The 25,238-nt window shown below is 41.4% G+C and overlaps 1 protein-coding gene across 1 annotated transcript in view; it reads left to right on the top strand.

The window, feature by feature from the left end:
- LOC126474591 (dipeptidase 1-like) overlaps positions 1-25,238 on the top strand; it is a 287,814-nt gene that overhangs the window by 127,974 nt on the left and 134,602 nt on the right. Inside the window, exon 6 of the mRNA XM_050102065.1 lies at positions 25,053-25,203. Within this exon, the coding sequence (XP_049958022.1) occupies positions 25,053-25,203 (151 nt within the window). The remainder of the gene's footprint in view (positions 1-25,052; positions 25,204-25,238) is intronic.

Here is a 25,238-nt window from a genome sequence, read left to right as displayed (position 1 = left end):
TGCGTAGAGAAAAAGTGAAATGATCAACAGTATCTGATTACAAGATTACAGGTAAACGTATTGAGCACGCCTTATCGGATACTTTTAGGGATAACACTGAGAACTCATTTGTAATGGAAGGTTCACGAAAAATAATTATCGCGAATGGCAAACATAACAGATTTGTCTGGGTGGTTCAGGTAATCACTCTGTAGAGGATAAAAGACACTAGACAATGTAACCAAATTTGGGTTCTTGTTCAGATATTATAGTATGCACGACGACAAGCAAATAATTTAGAGACGTGCTATTATGGTCGTAACACGTGCTTGGAAGTGCAAGAGTAATGTTCGGGATATTTGGAGGAGAACCCTCGGAAGACGTTCTCGCGAATCCCGTTCATGAAATTTTGAGAACCCGTATTAGAATAAAACTTAACAGTTACGGTCATTTTTCCTAGCTCATTACGCAAATATATATATATATATATATATATATATATATATATATATATATATATATATATATATATATATACTGACGAAACTAAAGTAAGCTCTAACATGGAAATCAAGCGTTTCCGGACACGTGTCCACGTAACGTCTTTTCTTTATTTGTGTGTGAGGAATGTTTCCTGAAAGTTTGGCCGTACCTTTTTGTCACACATGTGACGCGTTATGCTGCTACCAAAACCTTTACTGTAAAGTTCTTGGTAAATAGTAAAATAGTAAACTCAAATTTCAAAGTTAGTAGGACACATTCCTCTGTCAACATATTCCTATACGTTTATATGTTTACAAAATTTCACATTTTAAGATCGTAGTTCACGTCTACGTAATTTATGATACTGTATTAATTTGAAGGAACGAGAAAGTGTAAAACCGCTGAACTGAAACAGGCAAAGGGGAATACAGACTTTTAAAAAACGAAGTTGACAAGAAGTGCAAAACGGCAAAGCAGGACTGACTGGACACGTAACCAAGCATTTAGAAGCATGCTTAACTTGGGGACAGGTAGATACAGCCCATAGGAAAATTAAAGAACTCTGTGGAGAAGTAGGAAAGAGCAGTATGTATATGCAGAAAAATGGTTCAAATGGCTCTGAGCGCTATGGGACTTAACTTCTGAGGTCATCAGTCCCCTAGAACTTAGACTTACTTAAACCTAACTAACCTAAGGACATCACACACATCCATGCCCGAGGCAGGATTCGAACCTGCGACCGTAGCGTGTATATCAAGAGCTCACACAGCAAAACAGTAAAAACCTGAAAAGTGGAAATTTGGAAGGCATATATACAAAACGTACAGAAGGGAAACGAGCTTGTGAGCAGTACATTTACGTAAAAAGGAAGTAGATGGTGAGATTTTGGAGCTAAGTTTTCGGGAATAATTCACCACAGCACTGAAAGAACTCGGAACAGTACCCCTGCGGCAGACGACACTCACTCAAAAATACTGAGGTATTTGAGAGAGCCAGTCGTGACAAAGTTAGCCCGGCGTGCAAGACATATACCCTCAAACTTAAAGATGAATGTAATATTTATAATTACAAAGGACAGGTGCTAATATTACCTAATCATCAGCTTAATAATTTGTACTTGCTAAATTCTGACGCAAATTGTTTACGGAAGAGTAGAAAATGATTACAGAAGCTGACATCGGTGACGGTACTGAAATTACGTTATGAATTGACTCCAACAAATGTGAAAGAAGAGTAATAGAACGTATTTCAATTCAGTCAGGTGATGTTGAAGGAACTAGATTAAGAAATGAGACGCTAAAAGTAGTTAATGAGTTGTTCTCTTTGGGCAGTAAAATAACTGACGATGGCCGAAAGGGAGGATATGAAACACAAACCGGCTATATGACGAATCTCTTAATTTAATTATTTTTTAACTATAGGAATTCGTTAAAGTTTAACATTAATTTGCGTTTTAGGAATTCTTTTTAGGTGTTTTTTTCGAGTGTAACCTTGTACAGAAGTGAATCGGGACTAATACGCAGCTCAGAAAAGAGGGGATTGGAAGATTCTGTAAATGTGGTTCTGCAAAAGAATACTAAAGACCAAATGGATCGATCGAGTTACTAACGAGGAGGTGCTCTAAATATTTGAAGGGAAACGAAATATATCTCTTGACTTGACTAACGGAAACAGCACTGTTTGTGTTAGCGTATTCTTCCATTAATTACATGAATTTACATTTGAAATTTTTAGCTTCTGCAGGCGAAATATTGGAGTAATAATTTCTATGATCAAACAAATTCTATAAATGTACATAAAGCACTTGTAATTAACGACTAATTAAATTAAAAGTCTTACAATTTGCTTTGATCAATATGGGTCGTAAGCATGACACAGTTACTACGTAAATAGCGAGTCACCTAAATATCTAATTCGTGATATTATGAGCACCGAAATGATAGGAAATACGTTAAAACACCCGGGAATAACTCCAATGGCATTACAGTGACTTGTATAGGGGAAACACTGAAGCAGCGTTTCTACAGGTACATTCATAGGACAACACGTTGGTGCAGATACTATGAGGAACAAAAATGGGTATGCCTTGTATAGCGTCCTCTGTCTACATAGCTATCAACTGTTTGTGCATAGACAGGAATACAGAACTGTTGAATATCGTCTTCGAAGACAGTGCGAATGGCCGCTACCTACTCTTTCCGTACGAGTTCAGAATATGCTGCTTGTAATACACAACAGACCATATGCTGCCTCCTCAGGCGTTATACATAACAGAGGGAAAGATGGGTCCCTTGGAGAGCTAATACTTGTCTAGTATTCCGGCAGCAACCAGTGGTGATTAGAGTGGTTGTGGACTGTGGCTTAAGATACCCTGACCCTAGGTCGCTGACTGATACACTTCAGTACCTGTTGCTCTCCTGGTCGTTATCGGCCATTACTGATAACATTCCGTCTCATTCACCCAAATGTGTATTTCGTTACAACATGAGATGCGATTTGTGTGACGTTTGAAGAAAGAGGAGCGATGAGAGGAATATGGAGAATGGAACCATGTTCCAGCATACGATTCTGAGAATCCTAATCAATACCCATGGTAAAGTATTCGCCATAATTTGTGCTGTTTAGGTGCCACAGTGGCAAATGTATGAATGTCAACACTGCAGTCGCCAGGAAGCTAGCCAGTGACCAAGTGTACGCTCATATGGATTAAGGACAGAGAGACACATCCGGCATTTCACTTCTCACGTTTCCCACATTTCGCCCGAAGGATCATCTAGCGTTCCATAGGTCCACTATACAGTTTCATCTAATTCCAGCTAAAAACACTCAATATCCTTTTTCACACCGTTCTGTCATATCTCTTGAAAAACAACGAAAATACGATGGCAATTCAGAAAGTAAGTTCCGATCGGATGCTAAATGGAAACTGCAGTGAAAATCCTATGAAACTTTGAACAGATGTGCCGGTAAGTGTCTCTAGCATGCCCGTCGATTACGTCACGCCGCCCTTTTCGGTTCTGGGCGCTCATTCAGCACGTAAATAAGCTTACAAAATTGTGTCTCCCACCAAGTGTAGGTACCTGAGTGAGATTTTGCCTCATTTCATGTTGTCCACATAACATAACTGTCATTCGTTTCCTTTCTTATGACAGTTGGTTGGAAATTGGTGGTAAGGATTATCGGACCAACCTGTTGGGGTCATTGGTCCTTTGGCTTACGCACTATTTAATCTAACTTACGCTACGGACAACACACACACCCGTGCCCGAGGGAGAACTCGAACCTCCGACGGGGGAAGCCTCGCCAACCGTGACAAAGCGCATATACCGCTCGAATACCCCACGTGGCACGACAGTTGTCGGCAGCACGTTGCAGGGGCAAAGAAGACGCTCCAGCCTTTCGTCGCCCAACATACAGCCCGGACGTGACCTCTATGATGTTCATCTCTGCTCACATGAATCGCTGGCTATGGAAGCAACATTTGGGCAGAGACAACGGGCAGCAGGCCAGAGTAGAGAACTGCCGGATAGCGCAGGTGCCTGCCTTCTATGACGAGGTTTTCGGAAAGCTGGTACAACATTACGACATATGTCGAAGTCGGAACGGCGACTACGTAGAGAAGTAGATAGAAGGTGTAGCTAACTGTTGAAAGTAAAACATTTTTGATTTTCACAGTGGTTTCCATTTCGTGGCCGATCGGAACCTAATAAACGGATAGCCTTCGTGGCTATACAGATAAAATGTAAATGGACCCGATGGGATGTCTACGCGATTCCACACTGATTACTCGAAGGAACTCACTCTTCGCTAAAAGCAATCTATAGCGATCCAAGTGATTTGGAGAATGGGTCAGTCATTTGGGCTTTCAAGAAGGATCATTGGTCGGCTTCACACAACTACAGCCCAGTATCGCTGTCATCAAACTGTTGTATAATGTGGAACTCGTTTTATGCTCACGTGTTAGTACAGGTCTAAAAACGAATAATCTCGTACTTACTAATCAACGTGGATCCTGCAAAGAGCGATGATAAATCCAGCTTTCTCAGTTCGCCTGAGATACACAGAAGGACCGGCCGGGGTGGCCAAGCGGTTCCAGGCGCTACAGTTTTTAACCGTGCTACCGCTACGGTCGCAGGTTCGAATCCTACCTCGGGCATGGGTGTTTGTAATGTCCTTAGGTTAGTTGGGTTTAAGTTGTTCTAAGTTATAGGGGACTGCTGACCTCAAAAGTTAAGTTTCATAGTGCTGAGAGCCATTTAAACCATACACAGAAGACAGTAGACAACATTGCCCAATTTGATGCCACGTTCCTTGAGTTCAGGAAGACGTGCAAAACAATTCCACACTATTGCTTAATAAACAAAATAAGACTGCACTGAATATCAAAACAACTTTGTGAGTGAATTGAAGATTTCTAGCAACAGAACACCACATCATTCTTAAAGGAGTGCTACATTTTGACGCAAAAGTAGCTTCGAGTATTTCCCAAGCATGAAGGAGGACCAGTACTGTTCATAACACGGTTTCTCAAACATGTCGTAGGACTACTACAGTTTACAACACACAAGGTGTTACCTAAGCATACCGTGGGATCTGCACAGTTCACAACATACAGGGTGTCTCCTAAGCATGCCATTGGACCTATACTGTTCTCCACATACAGGGTGTTTCCTGTGCATGCCCTAGGACCAGTGTTGTTCACGACACACAGCGTATTTCATAAGAATGCCGTACATTCATACACATACGATCCTTGAAATACGTTTACTGTTACCTTTAGAATCATAGTTCTTATTTTCCTTTCGCTAATTTTTAGTACACCATCCACAGGCGCGTTACACACATCGTAACGATACTCAAAACACTTTTACGTGTCTACAGTTATTGCTTTCAGTGTTTCCGTACTGTGAGATTATCAGGCGGTCATGGGTGCAAATGATATAGTGCAAGATGACTCTTACGGGCGATGCCTCGTGCGATCCCGAGGTAAGGAAAAATATTATCTGAACATGCTAGTGACTGACGATAGTGCAGCATGCTGAAACGGACATCGCCCTCGTTGTCACCATCTTGACTCGGCACACAAGGATAATGAACGAACTAGAAAGTGAGCGAGTTAGCTGTACTAGGGGAACCTCTGAATGTAAACTGAAGGTGGAGGGGTGAGAAAGGAAAAGAAAGGGAAGGGGCTAATGATGTCGAGATTTGATGTGGAATCAGCGGCGGCGAGTGAAAATGTGTGCCGGTCCGCGATTCGAGCCCGGGACCTCCTGCTTTCTACGCAGCTGCGTTAAACACTGCGCCACCTGGAAAACGGTGACTATCACAACTGCGGGGGCTGCCTCGTCAGGTCCCTCGGCCGACCCACACTCGCACACATCCATCGTCCCTGTTCGTGCCCTCCATGACTGCTACTCTAGGGTTCCCGCAGAAGGTCGGACATCGTTGTGCATCCGCACTGAAAAAGGTAGATGCGTTGCCCACGTTCGCGAATGAGTTATATGAATGTGTGGTGTCTGCTCTACCTCTGTGTTGCTCAACACACCGTTATAGGAAATAGCTTGTGATTGTTTAGAAGATGTTTCTGGTTTATAAGTTTAAGTATAACAATTACCTCAACTACTACCTAATTTAGGTAAAGCAATTGTACATCACTATATTGTAGCTGCATGATTTGATGTAAGTTAAATAATTGTGGAGCGGCAAAAAAATCAGAACGTTTGGTAATATAGTCAAAAGGAAATCAGTATTATATTTGTCAATTTATACTTTTCCCGTGATATCACGTACCAAATTTTTACAGATTCACAATATATATATTCATCCAAGGGCGAATATGTCCAAATGGTTTATGCGAATGAGGACCCGTCCACGTATAAATGAACTTTTTAAAAGAGTATTTTCATTGCAAATTTGATTTAAGATATGATTTGCCTTGCAGTATGTTATTTTCGTTCCTGTGCATGAATAAAATACGTTTTGGTTGATTGTGACAAACTGCGTTTAGTGAACACGTTTGTGTTTGCATATCATCTTAAGTTAAAATTCGTCCCAAGTATTCTATCTTTATTCATGTAGGAGAAATAGTCCTCTGAAATCGGATGCAAATTTTTGAAACACCCTAGCTGGTAAACCCAGAAGCTAAAAGAATCTGTTCATGGATGGTATCGTAGTGCGAGGGAGTGCTGAAAAGTAACTCCTCCAAAGATTTATGTGGAAGTTTTTTACATGAAACAAGCGTTATTAACATTCTGCCAGCAACTCCGCCGTAGTGGTTACATCGGTTCCTGTCGGATCATCGATATTAAGCGCTGTTAAGCTTGGGTAGGACATGGATGGGTCACCGTGAGAGGTCTGCTGAGTGCTGTTGGCTGGTTGGATGCACTCAGCTCTTGTGAGGCCGATTGAGGAGAGATTAGATTGAGAAGTTGCGGTACCGATCACGAAAACTGATAACGGCCAGGAGAGCGGTGTTCTGGCAACATGCCCCTCCATCTCTGCGTTTGGTGAGGTCTATGGGCTCAGGATAAAACGGTGGCCGGACGGTAGCGTTGGTCCTTAAAGGCCTGTTTGGACGTTGAACGTTTATTAACATTCTACATTTTTACTCTTCATATTCTCATATTTATTTCTCAACATAGTCACGCTGACGACGAACAAATTTTTCCCAACGAGAGAACATTTTTTTGATATCGTCAATGAAGACTGCTTGAGCTATGACGTAATTCCAACGTCAACTCTGCTGGCGCCGCTTCATCACTCTCAGTGTGAAGTCATCGAAGGTGTTCCTTAAGTTTTGGAAACAGATGAAAGTCGGACGGGACCAAATCGGGACTGTATGGCGGCTGATCATAGGCAGTGAAGCTATGACGTCGGGTATTACACAAGTCGCAGCGCTCGTATGTGGTCAGGCACTGTCATGCTGAAGGAGAGTGTGCTCCATGTGTAGACGAACGCTTCGAATTCCAAATCTCGTTACATCACGCTGTTTCTCACTCACCGACATAGTTACGTTCCACGCTAAAATTTGGAGATGTCCAGTGGTAGAGGGCTGCAAGTATGTGGAGATGAAGAATATTAAAATGTTAATAATGTTCATTTTACTATAAAAGGTTTAAGAGTTTTCACAAACAAAACTCAGAAGCATTACGTTTCAACGTGCCTTCGTATTTATACTAGGCAAAGCTAGAAAATTTTTGTGACACTCGGGAAGAGTGGCAGATGATGGACGTTCGTTGCAGTTGTTGGTAGGAGAGCCTAAATATAGGCCATTGTAATGTTGTGCACATAAATAGGTACGAGCGTAATGATAAAAGTAAGGTCTCCTATTTTTTTTATAAGTACATAGATCTGTTTATTTCTAGAATGGTTTACATCAGTTAACAGCTTGAACATTTAGCTATTTTTCGACATAATCACCATTTCTGTCGATGCAATTTGGTAGACGTTGTTACAGTTTTTGTAGTCCATGTCATACCAGCACGCCCCCATCCTGTACAGAAAGTTATGAACCGCTTCTTTCACCTCGTCGTCGGAACTGAATCGCTTTCCGGCCAAATGTTCTTTTAACCTAGGGAACAGGTGATAATCACTGGGGGGCCAAGTCTGCACTATAGGGTGGGTGGGTGATTATGTTCCACGGAAACTGTTGCAGGAGATAAACGGTTTGCCGAGCGAAGTGTGGGCGAGCGTTGTCTTGGAGAATGTGTACGCCCTAGCTCAACATTCCTCTTCTCCGGTTCTGAATTACCCGTTTGAGTTTCTTCAGAGTCTCACAGTACCTGTCAGCGTTAATTGTTGTCCCAGAGATTCAGCTCCGACGACCAGGTGAAAGAAGAGGTTCATAACTTTCTGAACAGTATGACGGCAAGCTGGTATGACATGGGCATACAAAAACTGCATAGACGTGATGATGTCGATAAAAAGCTAAATTTTCAACCTGTAAACTGATGTAAACCATTGTAGAGATAAACAGGTCTGTGTACTTATAAAAAAATAGGAGAGCTTACTTCTGGGATTACGCTCGTAGAAAGACCCGTTTTTATTTTGTTGCACGGTTGACGAATAATCTCTGGAATGAGCTTTAAAATGTCTGGGACTTCGAGTACAAGGGAGCTACAGCGAAACGTACGGAAGAGCATATTCCAGACTGTAGTTCTTTAGTAGACGTCTTAGAAAGTGTAGCTCATCCTCGAAAGAGATTGTTTATGATATGCTGCTTCCATAGATACTTTAGTACTGGTCTCCATGCAATGTAGAAATAACTAAGAAAAACGGAGATCCAGGGAAGGACGTTTCCTTATGGCTTTTGTTTATTAAAACTTGGCGGAGATGCCCATCCAGCTCTGCCCGTACTGGGAGACGCTTGAAGGAAGGAATTGTGTCTAACGATGTAAGCTGAAGTTAAAATTGTCAGAGCGAGCGCTTCTGGAACAGTCAACCGTTATATTGTTCCCTCCCCTAGATGTACCTAGCGAAAAGTCCCTGAATGTAATAGACATTCGACCTCTGACAAAGGCTTATTAATAAATGTAATTCCTACTCACATTTTCCCAAAAAGGGAGAAAAGTTACGACGGTCTACAAAGTAGCCTCTAACTCACGCTGTAAGGTGATGTGAGGAGTAGAGAAGTAAATGTTGAGTAATTAAAACATTTTCGTATGTAACGCATGATGCTACATCTTTAACTGCAGAACTATGTATGTGAAAGCTGACGGCCTTACCGCAGTGGTAGCACTGGTTCTCGTGAGATCAGTGAAGTTAGGCGCTGTCGAGCTTGGCCAGCATGAGGATGGGTCACCGACCGGGTCTGCCGAGAGCTGTTGGCAAAGGGGTTGAATTAAGCTCTTGTGAGGCCATTTGATGAGCTGCTTGATTGGAAAGTAGCAGCACCGGTCACGAAAACTGACAACAGCCGACAAAGCGGTGTGCTGACCTTAACCCCCTCCGTATCCGCATCAGGTGTTGTCTAAGGGCTGAAAATGACACAGCGGCCTGTCGGTTCCGTTGGGCCTTCAAGACATGTTCGGAGGATGTTTTCTAATCGTATGGATGTAAATTTAATTTTCTACATTCCTTTTCACCAACTAACATCTGCATACATCACCACAGATTATGTAAAAATGAAGAATTTCTTAAATAATCTTGAACTGTTTGGAAGCAACAAACTGGATACATATAAAAGAGATAGGGGGAATATAGGCTAATGTTATCACAATGCTTTCGAATCTGCTGCAGATTGTTAGTCGAGTGTATAAGATTAAAAGTTCGAAACTTTTCACGACTCTGAGCAATTCATTAAAATTATTCTGCGTATCGCGTCATTGCCTTCACTTGCTTGTTGAAATAAACTATGGATCATTTTTTTCTTGGAGGAAATGCAGTAGCTCCGGAGCTCTATTTTTAATGTGTCAGGCGCCCTAGAATCTACTGACGAATGCACAGCATCCTGTGGATTTCAATCTCCGCCACTCTCCCGCTGTTACTAGTGAAAGCAGATATTTCACGTTTGTTCAGTTTCTGACACAAATTGTGTGTCATTCGCTCTACAGACCGATGTAGCAGTCAACTGCAGATGGACTGCACCGTTATCGTAGCTCACGTAGACGATTAAGTCACGTGACCGTTTCTCACCGTCAAACAATCTCGTTGCAAACAGCATCTGCTTTAGTAGTCCGAGTGTGTGAATGGCCATTCGATGGGAAGAGGCTTAACATCGGAGGCACTCTGCGAGTTTTTTTCGAGGAGCAGGCTTTGTGTCAGCCCCGGGTTTCAACCGTTTGCTTTATCCATTTCCTTCTTTCTCTCTCTCTCTGTCTCTCTCTCTCTCTCTCTCTCTCTCTCTCTCTCTCTCTCACACACACACACACACACACACACACACACACACACACACACACACAAACAAACAAACACATTACACTAATCTACATTAGTATAACTCGAAAGACGCTTCTTAATGGGAACTTGTCTCCGCAGATACTTCCTCCCGAATTTGGAATCGTAGGCGGAATTGCAAAGTGCCTAAGCAGGATTGGCTAGAGGACAAATGTAAGTATGTAGAAGCATATATAACTAGGGGTCAGATAAGGAAATCAAAGAGACCCTTGAAGAAGAGAGAACCACCTTCATGAGTATCAAGAGCTCAGATGGAAAACCACTCTTAAGCAAAGAAACTGGAAGGAGTATGCACGTACGTCTATGCAAAGACGATGTACTAGAGAGCAATATTATGTAAATGGAAGAGGACGTAGATGAAGATGAGGTGGGAGATATGATACTGTGTGAAGAATTTTACAGAGCGCTGAAAGACCTAAGTCGAAACAGGACCGGGAAGTAGACAAAATTCCCTTAGAAATACTGATAACCATAGAATAGCCAGCCATGAGAAAACTCTTCCGTTTGGTGAGCAAGGTGTATGAGACACGAGAAATACACTCAGACTTCAAGAATATAATAATTAAAATTCCAAAGAAAGCAGCTCCTGATAGGTGTGAAAATTACTGAACTATCAGTTACATAAATCGCATTTGCAAAGTACTAACACGAATTCCTTACAGACGAATGGAAATTTGGTAGAAGCCGACCTCGGCGAAGATCAGTTTGGATTCCGTAGAAATGTAGGAACACGCTAGGCAATACTGACCCTACCACTCACCTTACAAGGGAACCTCCTCAACGCACCCCCCTCAAATTTAGTTATAAGTTGGCACAGTGGATGGGCCTTGAAAAACTGAACACAGATCAAGCGAGAAAACAGGAAGAAGTTGTGTGGAACTATGAAAAAAATAAGCAAAATATACAAACTGGGTAGTCCGTGTGTAAGTTAGGCAACATCAAGGAACTTGCGGACTGAGGAGCGCCGTGGTCCCGTGGTTCAATCCTCCCTCGAGTGAGAAATTTAATTTTTTATTTTCAGACAATTATCAAAGTTTATGCACTCAAACATGATCAACTTCGCTCTCCAAAATTCCAGGACATGTTCAGATTTGCTTGGACACATGCAGGATTGGACGGTCTACACACGGAAAAATTTGAAAACGTTAAAAACGTATGTTGTGACAGAGCACAGGGAAAACTGTGCGACTGTGAAACTGTTGCATTCACTTGTTGCAGTTTATGTGACAAACTCTTATGTTTTCATCACTTTTTTGGGAGTGATTATCACATCCACAAGAAAACCTAGATCGGGCAAGGTAGAAGAATCTTTTTACCCATTCCCCAAGTGTACAAGTTAGATGGGTCGAGAACATATTCCTGTCAGGTGACGCACATGCCGTCACCAGTGTCGTATAGAATATATCAGACGTGTTTTCCTGTGGAGGAATCGGTTGACCTACGACCTTGCGAGCAAATGTTTTCGGTTCCCATTGGAGAGGCACGTCCTTTCGTCTACTAATCGCACGGTTTTGCTGTGCGGTCGCAAAACACATACACTAAACTTATTACAGTGAACAGAGACGCCAATGAACAAACGGACGGATCATAACTTTGCGAAAATAAAGAAAGTAAACTTTTCACGTGAGGGAAGACTTGAACCAAGGACCTCTCATTCTGGAACTGCTCACGTTAACCACGGGACCACGGCGCTCCTAAGCTCACAATATCGGTAATGTTGCTTATCTTGCTCATGGACTACTCAGTTCGTGTATTTTGCTTATTTCTTTCATAGTTCCACACAACTTCTTCCTGTTTTCTCGATTGATTTGTGTTCAGTTTTTCAAGGCCTATCCACTGTGCCAACTTCTAACAAAGTATGAGTGGGGTGCAATGGGGAGGTTCCCTTGTTAGAAGATAGGTTCAGGAAAGGCAAACCATCGGCTATACCATTTGTAGACATAGAGAAAGTTTTTACAGTGTTGAACGTAATATTGTCTTTCAAATTCTGAAGGTGGTAGCAGTAAAATACAGGGAGCGAAAGGCTATCTACGATTTGTGCGGAAACCAGATAGCAGTTATAAAAGTCGAGGGGTTGAGAAGGGAGCGAGAGAGTATTGTAGACTATCCTCGACGTTATTCCATCTGTATATTGAACAGACAGCAAAGGAAACAAAAGAAAAATTTGGAGTAGGAATTAAAATTCAAGGAGAAGAAATAAAAGTCTTGAGGTTTGCCGATGACATTGCAATTCGGTCAGATACAGCAAACGACTTGGAAAAGCAATTGAACGGAGTGGACAGTGTCTTGAAAAGAGTATGTAAGATGAACATCAACAAAAGCAAAACGAGGGTAATGGAATGCAGTCGAATTAAATCAAGTCACGCTGATGGTATTAGATTAGGAAATGAGACACTTAAACTAGTAAATTATTTCTGATATTTGGGCAGCAAAATAACTGATGATGGTCGAAGTAGAGAGGAATAAAATGCAGACTGGCGATGCCAAGAAAATCGTTCCTAAAGAAGAGAAATTTGTTAACAAGGAGTATAGATTAAAGTGTCAGAAAGTCCTTTCTGAAAGTATTTGTATGGAGTATCGCCACGCATGGAAGTGAATCATGGGTGATAAACAGTTTGAGCAGTAAGGGAAAAGACGCTTTTGAAATACGGTTCTACAGAAAAATGCTGAAGATTAGATGGGTAGATCACGTAACTAATGAGGAGGTGCTGTACAGAATTGGGGAGAAGAGGAATTTGTGACACAACTTGACTGCAGGAAGGAATCGGTTTGTAGAACAGTTTCTGAGGCATCAAGGGATCATCAATTTAGTATTGGAGGGAAGCATGGAGATTAAAAATCGTAGACGGAGACCAAGAGATGAATGCACTAAGCAAATTTAGAAGGATGTAGGTTGTATTTGTTACTCGGTGATGAAGAGGCGTGCGCAGGATGGAGTAGCATAGAGAGCTCCATGAAGCCAGTCTTTGGACTGAAGACCACAACAACAGCAACGATTACAATGTATTTCTGCATTCTAAATTCTGTTACTTGGTCCTTGGTCCACATCACAATAAAAAGGTGATTCTAAAACTGAACAGGAATTACTTACATATGGAGGATTAATGTCTCATTTCATAGAATGTATGTAACCATCGTAAAACATTTCTGTGGTGGAACATTTCTTTGCTGTTAAGATGCAAGGCAAATATCGTTATACTATGTTAAAGCTTTCCTGGCAACCATTCTTATTGTGAAAGACTGGTAGATGTCATAAAATAGGGCCAACCTATGATCATCTTCTGTTCCTGTCTGATGCATCTATCTCACTACATTATAAAGAAGCGAGCAGCGGTGTTCAGATGTTTGATTCACCTTTCTGATGTAGAGACACTTCAGATTAACTGTGGGGAAATATACTATTAATATTGCATCAAACAGTTTTGATGTTGCTAAGCAATATTCATACAATTAATTTTAAATGAACACATCACCATTTGACTGTATTGTTCTTTATTTGATTACGACCCAAGTTTCGGCCTTCTATGCCATTTTCAAGTGACGGAGTTTATGTCATTAACACATATTGCAGGACATAAATATCAAAATGGGCCAAAAATTAAGAAAAACATTTGCTCCCCACAAAATTCCAGGTGTAAAACGATCATCTAATCATTTTACAAGATGCCTGATGTAAAACCATCATCTGATCTTTTTATAAGATGATGATCTTTTTACAAGATGATGATTTTACATCTGGCATTTTGTGGGGAGCAAATGTTTTTCTTAATTTTTGGCCAATTTTGATCTTTATGTCCATCAATATGTGTTAATGACATAAAATCAGTCATTTTAAATAGCCATAAAGGGCCGAAACCTGGGTCGTAATTAAATAAAGAACAATATAGGCAAACGGCTGTGTGTTCATTTAAAAGTATTAAATCACTCCAGACCATAACTTGGTATGCAGTACTGAGGTTAGCCAACAACTCTCTAGTTGATTTAATCGTATAATTAAACCTGAAATTAACAGTAATCGGTCATTTCACTTACACGTCCGCCCCTGTAGCCAAAGTACACCGGAGGTGTTACAAGATACAGCCTGCATCGTTCATTTGACTCAAGTGCAATATGGTGCATAATTCATGTTGAACGACATAAACTTCAGGGTTATGAATTGAAACTGCAAGTATTTGTGTATACTCTGACGGGCATGACAGTCACCTGGTAGGAAGCTATGGACGCAATTGAATACTTTGAAGCCTAAACTGACGGTAAAGACGGAATTTCCCCGTATGAAAGGAGATTCTAACAAATTACAATACATGGCTAATATGAGGCCAAATGTTGAACAATCTTGAGAACAATATGCAGGAAAGCAAGGAACGAGACTAAATGAAACTTCACTAAGTTATGGCTGCTCTACTTTTATAGTAAGAATTTCAGAAAAATACAAATGTCAGACATATGGCCTGGGATCAGAGACTGGTTAGATTTAAAAAATGATAATGCTTGGAGAAAGTAAACTATTTTAAAATAGAATGAAAGAAAATAAAGAAAGAAGGCTCTCAAAATTGAACAGCAAGCAATAATATAGAACATTAAATGAAATTCGAGTCTAATGCTAGAAAGGAAGTCGGTAATAACTTACTCTACCATGACGGGAACTGGGGAATTACTTACTCCTTGAAGGAAGAAGCACAATTTCTGAATATCGTTATTATATGGTTTTAATTAGAGCCTCCACGAAATAAAGTGACACAATTCATATTTACTTGTTTGAAAGTGCATCACATAGGTCCGACACTGATTTTTTTCCAGGTGAAGGTTAAAACTTTCCAACTGACACTCGTGCTTGTAGTAATATTAAAGAATACTGTAATCCACAAACGGAAATATATAGCGGGGAGATAGCTCGTTTCACATTGTGTGTAACCGGCAGAACGTTTGTATGCATGTGAATGTTAAACGATGAAATAAGCTGAACAGAATAGATGTACTTGAAACCTGGATTATTAGAAAAATAGATGCAGTATGAATTGCAGACAATTGGAAAATTAGAAATAGCAGAGAGACATACGAAAATATAGTGAAACTCGTAGAACTAATGGTAAAGCGATGAGTGATGTTCTTTGGACATCCTTATCGAATAAATAAAAACACTATAACCAAAAAAATATTTATGTATTTCCGGAAGGAGGAACCGAGTATAGCAAGCATACCGACATAAGCAGAAGCTAGAAAGAAAGATCAAAGAACCGGAAATACAGAAAGATACCTTTTTTAGAATAAAACGCTAAGTCTAGAAGGCTTTTAAGTTAGAAGAAATAAGCATTAAGGAACAACATGGACAGAAAAAAAGAAAAGGTAATGTGAGGTGAAATAGCGAACTACCACGAAAGGCGAATCCTTACATGATCCTAGCTGATCAATACAAAGATGAGAGAAATTTATATTGTACAACTAGTGCTTAGGTATGAACGTTTTGCGATGTACTTCCGCAAAAGCAAAAACCGTAAGGAAAAAGTGCTACGTACAAATAAAATTTGTATATTTTAAGCCACTAATGATGCCTTAACTGTGACGAAACTTCTCTGCTGTAACAAATATTGCCTTTACTCAGAGGCACACCGTCGGTATTAACGTAAAATCACCAATGAAATATTAAATACAACTCCTAAACTATTACAACTAACAGGTGCAAAAAGAAGTGTGAAACGATTTTCCACAGTTTTCGTATCAGAAGTGCAAAAAGAGACCAAGAAAGATTCTGCGATTACTCCCTATGCGGAGGACGATACGGTATCCAGAGGAATACCACCCCCAGCAAGTCGTTTGGTGTAGAGGACGCTCGCTCGGTCCGACTCCTGGGCTGCAACTTGCGGGCACCTGGACCTGCGAGCCGTTAAGCCCGGAACGACTTGAGCAGAGGCGCCGGGTTAGGGCATTACGCGGGATGGTCGGCTGTAACGGCCGGATTCGACCGTGGCGAACCAGTGCGTCGGCGGGGCCGCAATTGTCGCCGCCGACTCACAGGTCACAGACTTTCATCTCTGAGCAGCGCCCACCCCAGCCCAGAGGTTCGTGAGTTACGGCCGAGAGGTGCACAGCTTCTCGTAGAAAGTGAACTTCCTCAACTACGCACATCGACCAGGAGCGTGCTCTCTGAATAGAAATATAGTGCTTTCCGAGATGAGAAAGGAAAGGAGAAGTGTTAAGGATGATTTTTGAATACACAGAGGAAGGCACGGCAGTTGGGTCCCTCCTGATTGCTTTTAAACTCAGCAATCTTCCTGACTCTACCAAAAATGGACAAATAAAGCTATCATTCACCGACTAGTAAATTCATCGTAAAAAGAAAACGAACTGCAAAATTATTTAAAAAAGATACCTGTATAATGCGAATAGTAGTAACTGACTATACAATTCTGAAATGTGTGAAGTCCTCCACATTAGTACCAAAAAATACATTAAATTTGGGTTACAAGATGAATCACACAAATTTTAAACGTTATCAACTAAATATACAGGGAATGCAGGTACAGACAACTCAAATTATATCCTTTACACAGAAAATGTAGGGGAATTTTCCGTTTTCATGAGAGTCCCTGGCCTGCTCAACCTGTTGTGAAACTAGTTCCGCGGATCAATAACGAGGGTGAAAGGTGGCATGGGCGATGGTCTCACCACCTTTCCCCTCGTACTGTCTTCACTAATAAAGACTGTAATGTACGTATAGTCAAGTGCTGTGTACCGCTGACTTTACCTTTACCTGTTACATAGAAAATACTGTGGGTGGAGACCAACCAAAGACTACAGTTTATTGGAAGAACACTTAGAAGATGCAACGGATCTATTAAATAGACTGCCTGCACTATGGTGGTTCTCTTCTAGAGCACTACTGTACGGTGTGACATTCTTACCTGATAGGACTGACAGAGGACATCGAAAAGTTTCAAAGATGGGCAGCCCATTTTGAATTATCATGAAATGGGGGTTTGGTGAGACCTTATCACGAAATTTCAATCACCAATATATTCCTCCAGACGCAAAAATAGTTTTTTGACTCGCTGAGATCCATGTTAATAAAATAAAAGAAATCGAGGCTCTTACGGAAACATACAAGTGCTTATCTCTCTCTCGTGCTGTTTAATAGTGAATGTAATACTTCGAATCTTCTGCCAAAAACTTAAGTGTGAATCGAAGTTCAGTCACGTAGATGTAGATACTGTTACTCATGTGTAATTTCAGTTACTATTTATACCTTTTTAGGAAAACTATGCCGACTATCCTGAGAAACAGTTCATGCTTAGTAGTTAAAGTACTATTTTTATCTAAATTTAATTTCACGTTATTTGTATGTATGCGCTTTATTAGTTGCCAGACCTGGAACCAGTGATTGTTAGCCTATGTCACCTACAATTTCATTTCATTTGCACAATTCACTACCGTCGTAATAGACCTCGTGCTGTATCTCTTTTATATAGAAAATTATGTGTAACCCAAGTTTGCTAATTGTCTCCTCTCAAAAAACATATATTTTATGTTGGATCTAAAGCTTCACCAGTTTCCAATCATGGGCACTTCCAAAAATCCATTTCAATATTGCATTGAATATATACTTTAACATTCTCCCAAACTGCAACACAAAAACCTGTGTGTGAACGAAAGAGAATTTGTCCCACACTCAGGATACGAGTCAGTGCACAGATGTCGGACATCACGCTACACATGAACTAGATCCATGATATTATATGATGTGAAGTGAGGCAATGAGAGATTCTAATCGACGTAGAATGGAGTACAAAAGGTTCAGGAAATTATGTTCCAAGTCGTTTGTATGCAACTTTGCAAAGCCTCAAAAAGATTTTACGTGAAATCACTGATGCACAATCTGTCAACTAACCACGTCCCATACCTGTTCGATTTGCGAATCACCATGACGATGTTAAACGTCTAGGATGCGGTTGTACGGGAAGAATAGACGCTAACGGAAGGGTATGGGTTTGGTACTAGGATGGAGTTAGGTTACATCATGACATCAGATAGAGATACCGAAATCAGATACTGGATTGTTAGATGTAGCGAGGAGCAGATGTAGACTCAGATTACAATTTACTGGTGATGAAGAGTAGGCTGAAGCTTAAGAGGTTAGTTAGGAAGAATTAAGGAGCGTAGAAGTGCGATACGGAAGTATTAAGAAACGAAGAGATACGCTAGAAGTTTTCCAAAGCTATAGGTACAGCAATAAGTAACAGCTCATAAGGTAGTTCGGTTGAAGAGGAAAGGACATCTCTAAAAGGAGCAGAGGAGTTGGAGAGATAAACATATTTACTAAGAAGTTAAAGCCGAAGAAACCATGGGTAACAGAAGAAATACCTCAGATAACGACGAAGGAAGGAAATATAAAGAAATTCAAGGATGTTCCGGTATACAGAAATACAAGTCGTTGAGGACAGAAATAATTACTCAGTTCAGGGAAGCTAAGACGGAAAGGCTGCATGAAATATGTAAAGAAGTCGCAAAAGAAATTATTGTCGGAAGAACCGACTCAGCGTATAAAGAGTCAAAGCAAGCGTGGTAATATTACGAGTACAACGGGACTTCGACTGCTACATGCAGAGGAGACAGCGGACAGATGGAAAGAGCACGTTGAAGGCCTTTATGGGGAGGAAGATTTGTATGAATTGATAGAAGAGGAAACAGGATTCAATTTAGAAGAGATAGGGGATCCAGTATTAGAATCAGAATTTAAAAGTGCTTTAGAAGACTTAAAATCGAAAAAGGGAGAAGAGATGGACACCATATCATCAGACTTTCTAGGATCATTGGGGGGAAGTGGCAACAAAAAGACTATTCACGTTGGTGTGTAGAACGTACGGGTCTGGCGTCATACCGTGTGACTTTCGGAAAATATAATGCACACAATTCCGAAGTTTGCATGAGATGACAAGTGTGAGAATTACATCATAATTAACTTAACATTCCTGCATCCAAGCTGCTGACAAGAAGAATGGAAGAGACAGATGAATCGAAGAGAAAACTAAGGGTCTGTTCGATGATGATCAGTTTGCCTTTAGGAAAGGTAAAGGCGCCAGAGACACATTTGTGACATTACGACTGCTAATGGTAGACGACTAAAGAAAAAGCGGCAAGACACGTTCGTACAATTTGTTGACCTGGAAAAGCGTTCGACAATGTAAAGTGGTGCAAAATATCGAAATTCTGAAGCAATTGGGGAAACCTATTGATTTACACGGGCAATATGCGACTTGTACAAGAGAGAGGAGTCAAAAATAACATTGGAAGACCAAGAACGAAGTGCTCGCGTTGAAGAGGGTGTAAGACAGGGATTAGTCTTTCGCCCCTACTGTTCAATTAATACATCGAAGAATCAATTACGGAAATAAAAGGTTCAAGCATGCAATTGAAATTCAAGGAAGACGAAACTAATGAGAAGCAGCAGAAATGAGAACAGCGAGAAACTTAACATAGGGATTGATGGCGAAGAAGTAGATGACGTTTAGGGATTTTTCTACCTGGGCAACAAAGTAACCATCGGTTACTTTGTCATTGACGGTCGGAGCAAGGAGACCACCAAAAGCTGCGTAGCACTAGCAAAATGGCATTCCTGGTCAGGAAAAGCTTACTAGTATCAAACGTAGGCCTTGATATGACGAAGAAATTTCTGAAAATGTACGTTTGAAACAGAGCATTGTATGGTAGTGAAACATGGACTGTGGGAAAGCGATTGAGATGTGTTCTACAGAAGAATGTTGAAAATTAGATGGACTGGTAACGTAAAGAATGAGGAGGTTCTGCGCAGAATCGGCCACTTTTCTCACCTGATGGTCTGAATGTGGTATGCCTGAAGTACCTCTGGTTCTCAAAGTTCCCTGACTTTTAATTTCCCGCAGAGGTCTGGCTCGTTTCATTGGACCCGATATCACTTTTCGTATGAGAGACTGACGGAGAATCGAAGATGAAGCAACTACTCGTACCGCAGATCTGGTCAGCTGCGAGAATGTTGACAGGAAATAGTCCATTCGTTGCGTTTTTCCAGTGTCGCGAAAACATTGTCGGCAGCACTGTAACTGTCAGTAACGGCTCTGCAGATGGCTTAGTGTTCGTCTGTGATGACATTGCCTTGGCCTGTAACCGATAAAAGCTGCACAAAAACCTCCGTTATTACCTGATTGCATGCAATCTTCACTGTCTTGACTGCATTGCATTACGGTGAGGGAAAACCCGACGCCTAGAGATTGGTCATTACGATCCACTGCAACTCTCCTAATAGCTCATACGCTGTTTGACGTGTACGTGGAGCATTTGCTCTACCTTTTACCCTTCCTTTTGGTTTGACTGCCTTCCTTTCAATATACTAGGTGTAATAACACAACCAGCTACGCAAGAGTATCCAGTGGTGTACCTGCTTGTACGTCCTATCCCTGAAGTTGTAATCACTTGCTGTTACTACAGCGCAGGAGACTCGTAACTCAGAGGGTACAACAAAAAAGATGCTCTCAAGTCACATGTAGGCCATTTATCATGTGGGTTAATCTCACTTCGCTTGGCATTTGCAGCATTGCCCATCGGTATGATGCACGAATATTATCTCCTTAAATCATTTTCTGACTTTCCAATTAAGGAATTCAGTCTACATTGCTAAAGGAAGCATAAATTCAACTACTCACAGGAATATGTTATAATTTAAGAAATAGTCGAAACCACGAAGCTGAAAATCATAAGAACAACAAGTTCAACTCGGGAGGTAATACAGTAAATTTACTTTCTGATCGTATAGATTTAGTCAGCATTTTGTCGCACAGCTTTTTATCGTTTCATTATGAGCATTTTAAGCGAAGAAGTGTTTCTTAGCTTTGTGACACTTTATGCAGATGCCCTCGTTATATCCTCTTGGTTCTTCTCTTAGCCCATGTTTCTGATACAGTATTATGTAATTCACACATAACACTTATTGTTAATCATTCTAAGCCGTATATGGATAACATTCCCGTAGTTTATGAGGATTATGTTATGCATCTGCAATTTTAACAAGCATTGAAGTCCTACATTTGAATGGTGTCGGTGGGTTCTCCAACTATTCTTCCTATGCATGTGACTTCAGCCATTACCAGAACGTGATGTGACAGAGTGAAGTAGTCGTGTATCGTTCCATGGATTTTATCAACCATGAATACGATTTGAAATGCTGTAATAGAGGGCGACTGGAGAGAGGGTGCAAGTTGAAGCTTTTCAGCGCAGATTATTTTTGTCCTGTAATAGTTGTTTCTCTATCTGGAATTGTTAATTCATCATAATTTTCCTAAGCAACTCAATTTGTTGATCGTTTCCTCAACACGTTGTTTCATAGTGAAGGTGATAACCACAGAAGAATTTAAATATTTTTTAGTGTCGCCGCATGTGTAACTATCGAGTTAGGTGGTGCAGAAACTTCCACCCTGGATTCACAGTTTGGAGCAGCTATGTTCGAATCCCTGTTCGACGATACAGATTTAGATGTTCCGTAGACTCTGTAAAACTGTTACGGGGAGTACTGTAATGTTACTTGGAAAAGAGCTGGGCTTATTTTATTTCCAGTGGTTCTCCTATTCGAGTTTGTACTCTGTCATCACTTTATAGGGAGGACGTTATACTATATTCCTTCCCATATAAATTATGAATTTCCAGTTCATTATTTGTGACATTTCGCTAAAATTACATCCTACAGTCTCGTTTTGAACAAAGATAATTTCTTTACGAGTATAGAACCAAAAACAAATTTGACTTTGCCTGAAAATCTTAACGTAATACATTTTGGGTGTTTACCATTTTTCTCTGATATTTCCTGATGGTAGGAGGATTAGCTGTTGACGTCGCTTTAAATGGGACTGGCGGGATTGCTACCGGATGCCTGAGGCCTACATCTGCCCACAAAATTTACCCACTCTTGGCGATAGCACCGCGAAATGACGCAACCTAGTACAGAGGAAAAATCACCAAACAGAACCACGGCACTTAATGTACAACCATCACACTGCTCCAACTCATCTTAAATTAAGGAAGAGCTTTAACCAACGGACACTACCGCTGGAAGGTAGACGTGACCTCTGTAAATTACACATCTGCACCCCAAGGAGAAAGAAACACAGAGCAGCAACTGCAGTTCATGGAGAGCACTGAAGAGATTACGAACAGGTGCCGTAAAATGCAAAGTAAACTTGCCGCTCTTAAAATGGCCAGTGCGACTGGGGAGGATCAGAGACGGTTAAACACTTGTTCATGTAGCAAAGTGAGAAGTTCATTCGAATAGCGAAAGATCTATTTTTATCCAATTAAAAGGGCCATTAAAGCTGCAGAATTGGTGCGAAAAGTGTTCATATGTTCTCTCCCGAAAATGGAAAGTGATAAAGTAACTGAATAAAGAACGCAAATAAAGGACGAGTCATCTATATGAATTCGAGGTTATAGCATGAATGATGTAATAGTGATATATGAGCATTATCATGGGAACTTCGATGTCGCTGGCGAACGTAGCAATGTCAGAATGCAGATATAAATATTATTAATCGGTGGTATGGTTAGACGCGTAGTGCAGGCTGCTCTCAGCATTTATGTCCGCTGATGTTGGCGTCGATAGTATGATGCTGCCGATCTCTGTGGGAATCGATATCTGACATAAGATATATTGTTACTTCCGTATATCCATCTTCAATGGGAAATTGGACCACGGCTGGTCAGTATGTGAGAATTTATGGAGCGAACTTCAGCCGTGTGCTTTGAAATTCTATTATTCAGTGCAACGAGCTTCAGTGCTACGCTGCACCGACATCAATCCCTCCAGTGGCAATAATTGGATAGAAACCAATCATCCATCCAGCCATTACAAAGTGTAACAAGCCCAGGGGTACAAATGGTGGGATCCCTTTAACTGGTTCTCGTTTCGCGTTTCTTGACCGTGCGCCCTGACCACACCACGTACCTGATACTCCCGCGGCGGTCGTACTGTTCCGCTCCACACTGCTGCTGGCGTGCCTGAAATTATGTATCTAAATATGGAAGCAGGTAAGGGGAGCCACTCAACATCAAACACAAAACTGTCCTACCTCTGGTATGAACATCTATATTCTGAGCCCGCATCTCGTGGTCGTGTGGTAGCGTTCTCGCTTCCCACGCCCGGGTTCCCGGGTTCGATTCCCGGCGGGGTCAGGGAATTTCTCTGCCTCGTGATGGCTGGGTGTTGTGTGCTGTCCTTAGGTTAGTTAGGTTTAAATAGTTCTAAGTTCTAGGGGACTTATGACCACAGCAGTTGAGTCCCATAGTGCTCAGAGCCATTTGAACCATCTATATTCTGAGACGATATGAAAATCACAGGTTGCACTGTTTACACTCTAAGCCACAAGTGATGCCAACTTCTAGATAATTGTGTGTCAATAATATCACTTGGACGAGAGTACGCGTAACCGGACACAGCGCGGATGATTGTTGATGATGCGGAAGCCGAATAATCGAATGGAAAGTTCTTACGCTCGCCACACATGCACAGATTTCTTTTGGTACCAGTCCTCCTTGACACTAGTTTTCAGTTCTCAGTCCTCACTTGTATGAGCATGCGGTAACCGTCGCGGCGCTCCTGATTGTTGATGATGCGTTCGCTACAACACAGTGGCACTTGATTGCATTCTTTTACGGTAACAATTTTATTGCTTCGCATTCGTTCATTCTGAGAGGCCGAACACGGAGCGGATGATTGATGTACGCTGCGACACGCAACTAGAGGATACACAAATACGTTATTGGCGGCACTGCTCATTTTTAATTACATCATGACACACTTTCCTCTGAATCACTTCCATATTTCAGCATTTTACCGTAACACCACTTCTAGTAACACTTCAACTTCCATAACAACAATGCCTCCCACATGCAGTGCTACCCACAACACAACATAACAGTTCCGTGTCCCGTGCTCGACTCTGCAAACGCGCTGCCCGCAAAGATACTCCCCAACTAAACCTGTGATATGACAATGGGCTTACAAAGGGACAGTGTTAAATTGACTTCTGCAGATATATGCATGGAGGGCTCACTTCTTACATCAAACAACAAATGGTCCGGATTGCATCCCCATATTGTTAAGGTTATTTAAAATTTTGTATCGAAATGGGACTTACATTGGGACGCTTGGCAGTAGCAGGCGACATTCTTACAAAATCGTCCACTCAAGATCAGATTAAGACGCAAAACAAACAGTGCGATCCGTCCTCCTATTCATATGCTGTTGGAAAAAGTTCTTCAAAATCTACACGCAGAAGAGCCCTAACATGATTTGGATATTGTTCCAATTTAGAATGTTGCTACGAAGTTTAGAGTTTTCAGTGAAGTAAGCGATGTGCATTGTTGGATACTAAGATACAGGGCCGGCCAGTGTGGCCGAGCTGTTCTAGGCGCGTCAGTCTGGAACCGCGTGACCGCTACGGTCGCAGCATCGAATCCTGCTTCGGGCATGTATGTGTGTGATGTCCTTAGGTTTGTTAGGTTTAAGTAGTTCTAAGTTCTAGGGGACTGATGACCTCAGATGTTAAGTCCCATAGTGCTCAGAGCCATTTGAACCATTTTGAACTAAGATACAGAAAATTACTCAGGAAATTTTAATGTATGTCATGTGTAACATCGCCACGTGAGATTTTTGATACATAATCTTTGGTGTGCAGGTGTCCTGGAGGCGCACAGGGCGGGCCAGATTGCGTCGCTGGTGGGCGTGGAGGGTGGACACTCGCTGGGCAGCTCGCTGGCCGTGCTGCGCACCTTCTACAGCCTGGGCGCGCGCTACCTCACGCTCACCCACACCTGCCACACGGCGTGGTGAGTGTGGCTCCACCTGAGATACTAAGAGATGT

The sequence above is a fragment of the Schistocerca serialis genome, chromosome 4 (assembly GCF_023864345.2).
Source record: "Schistocerca serialis cubense isolate TAMUIC-IGC-003099 chromosome 4, iqSchSeri2.2, whole genome shotgun sequence".
Classification (NCBI taxonomy): domain Eukaryota; kingdom Metazoa; phylum Arthropoda; class Insecta; order Orthoptera; family Acrididae; genus Schistocerca; species Schistocerca serialis.
This window is presented reverse-complemented; position numbering and strand designations above follow the sequence as displayed.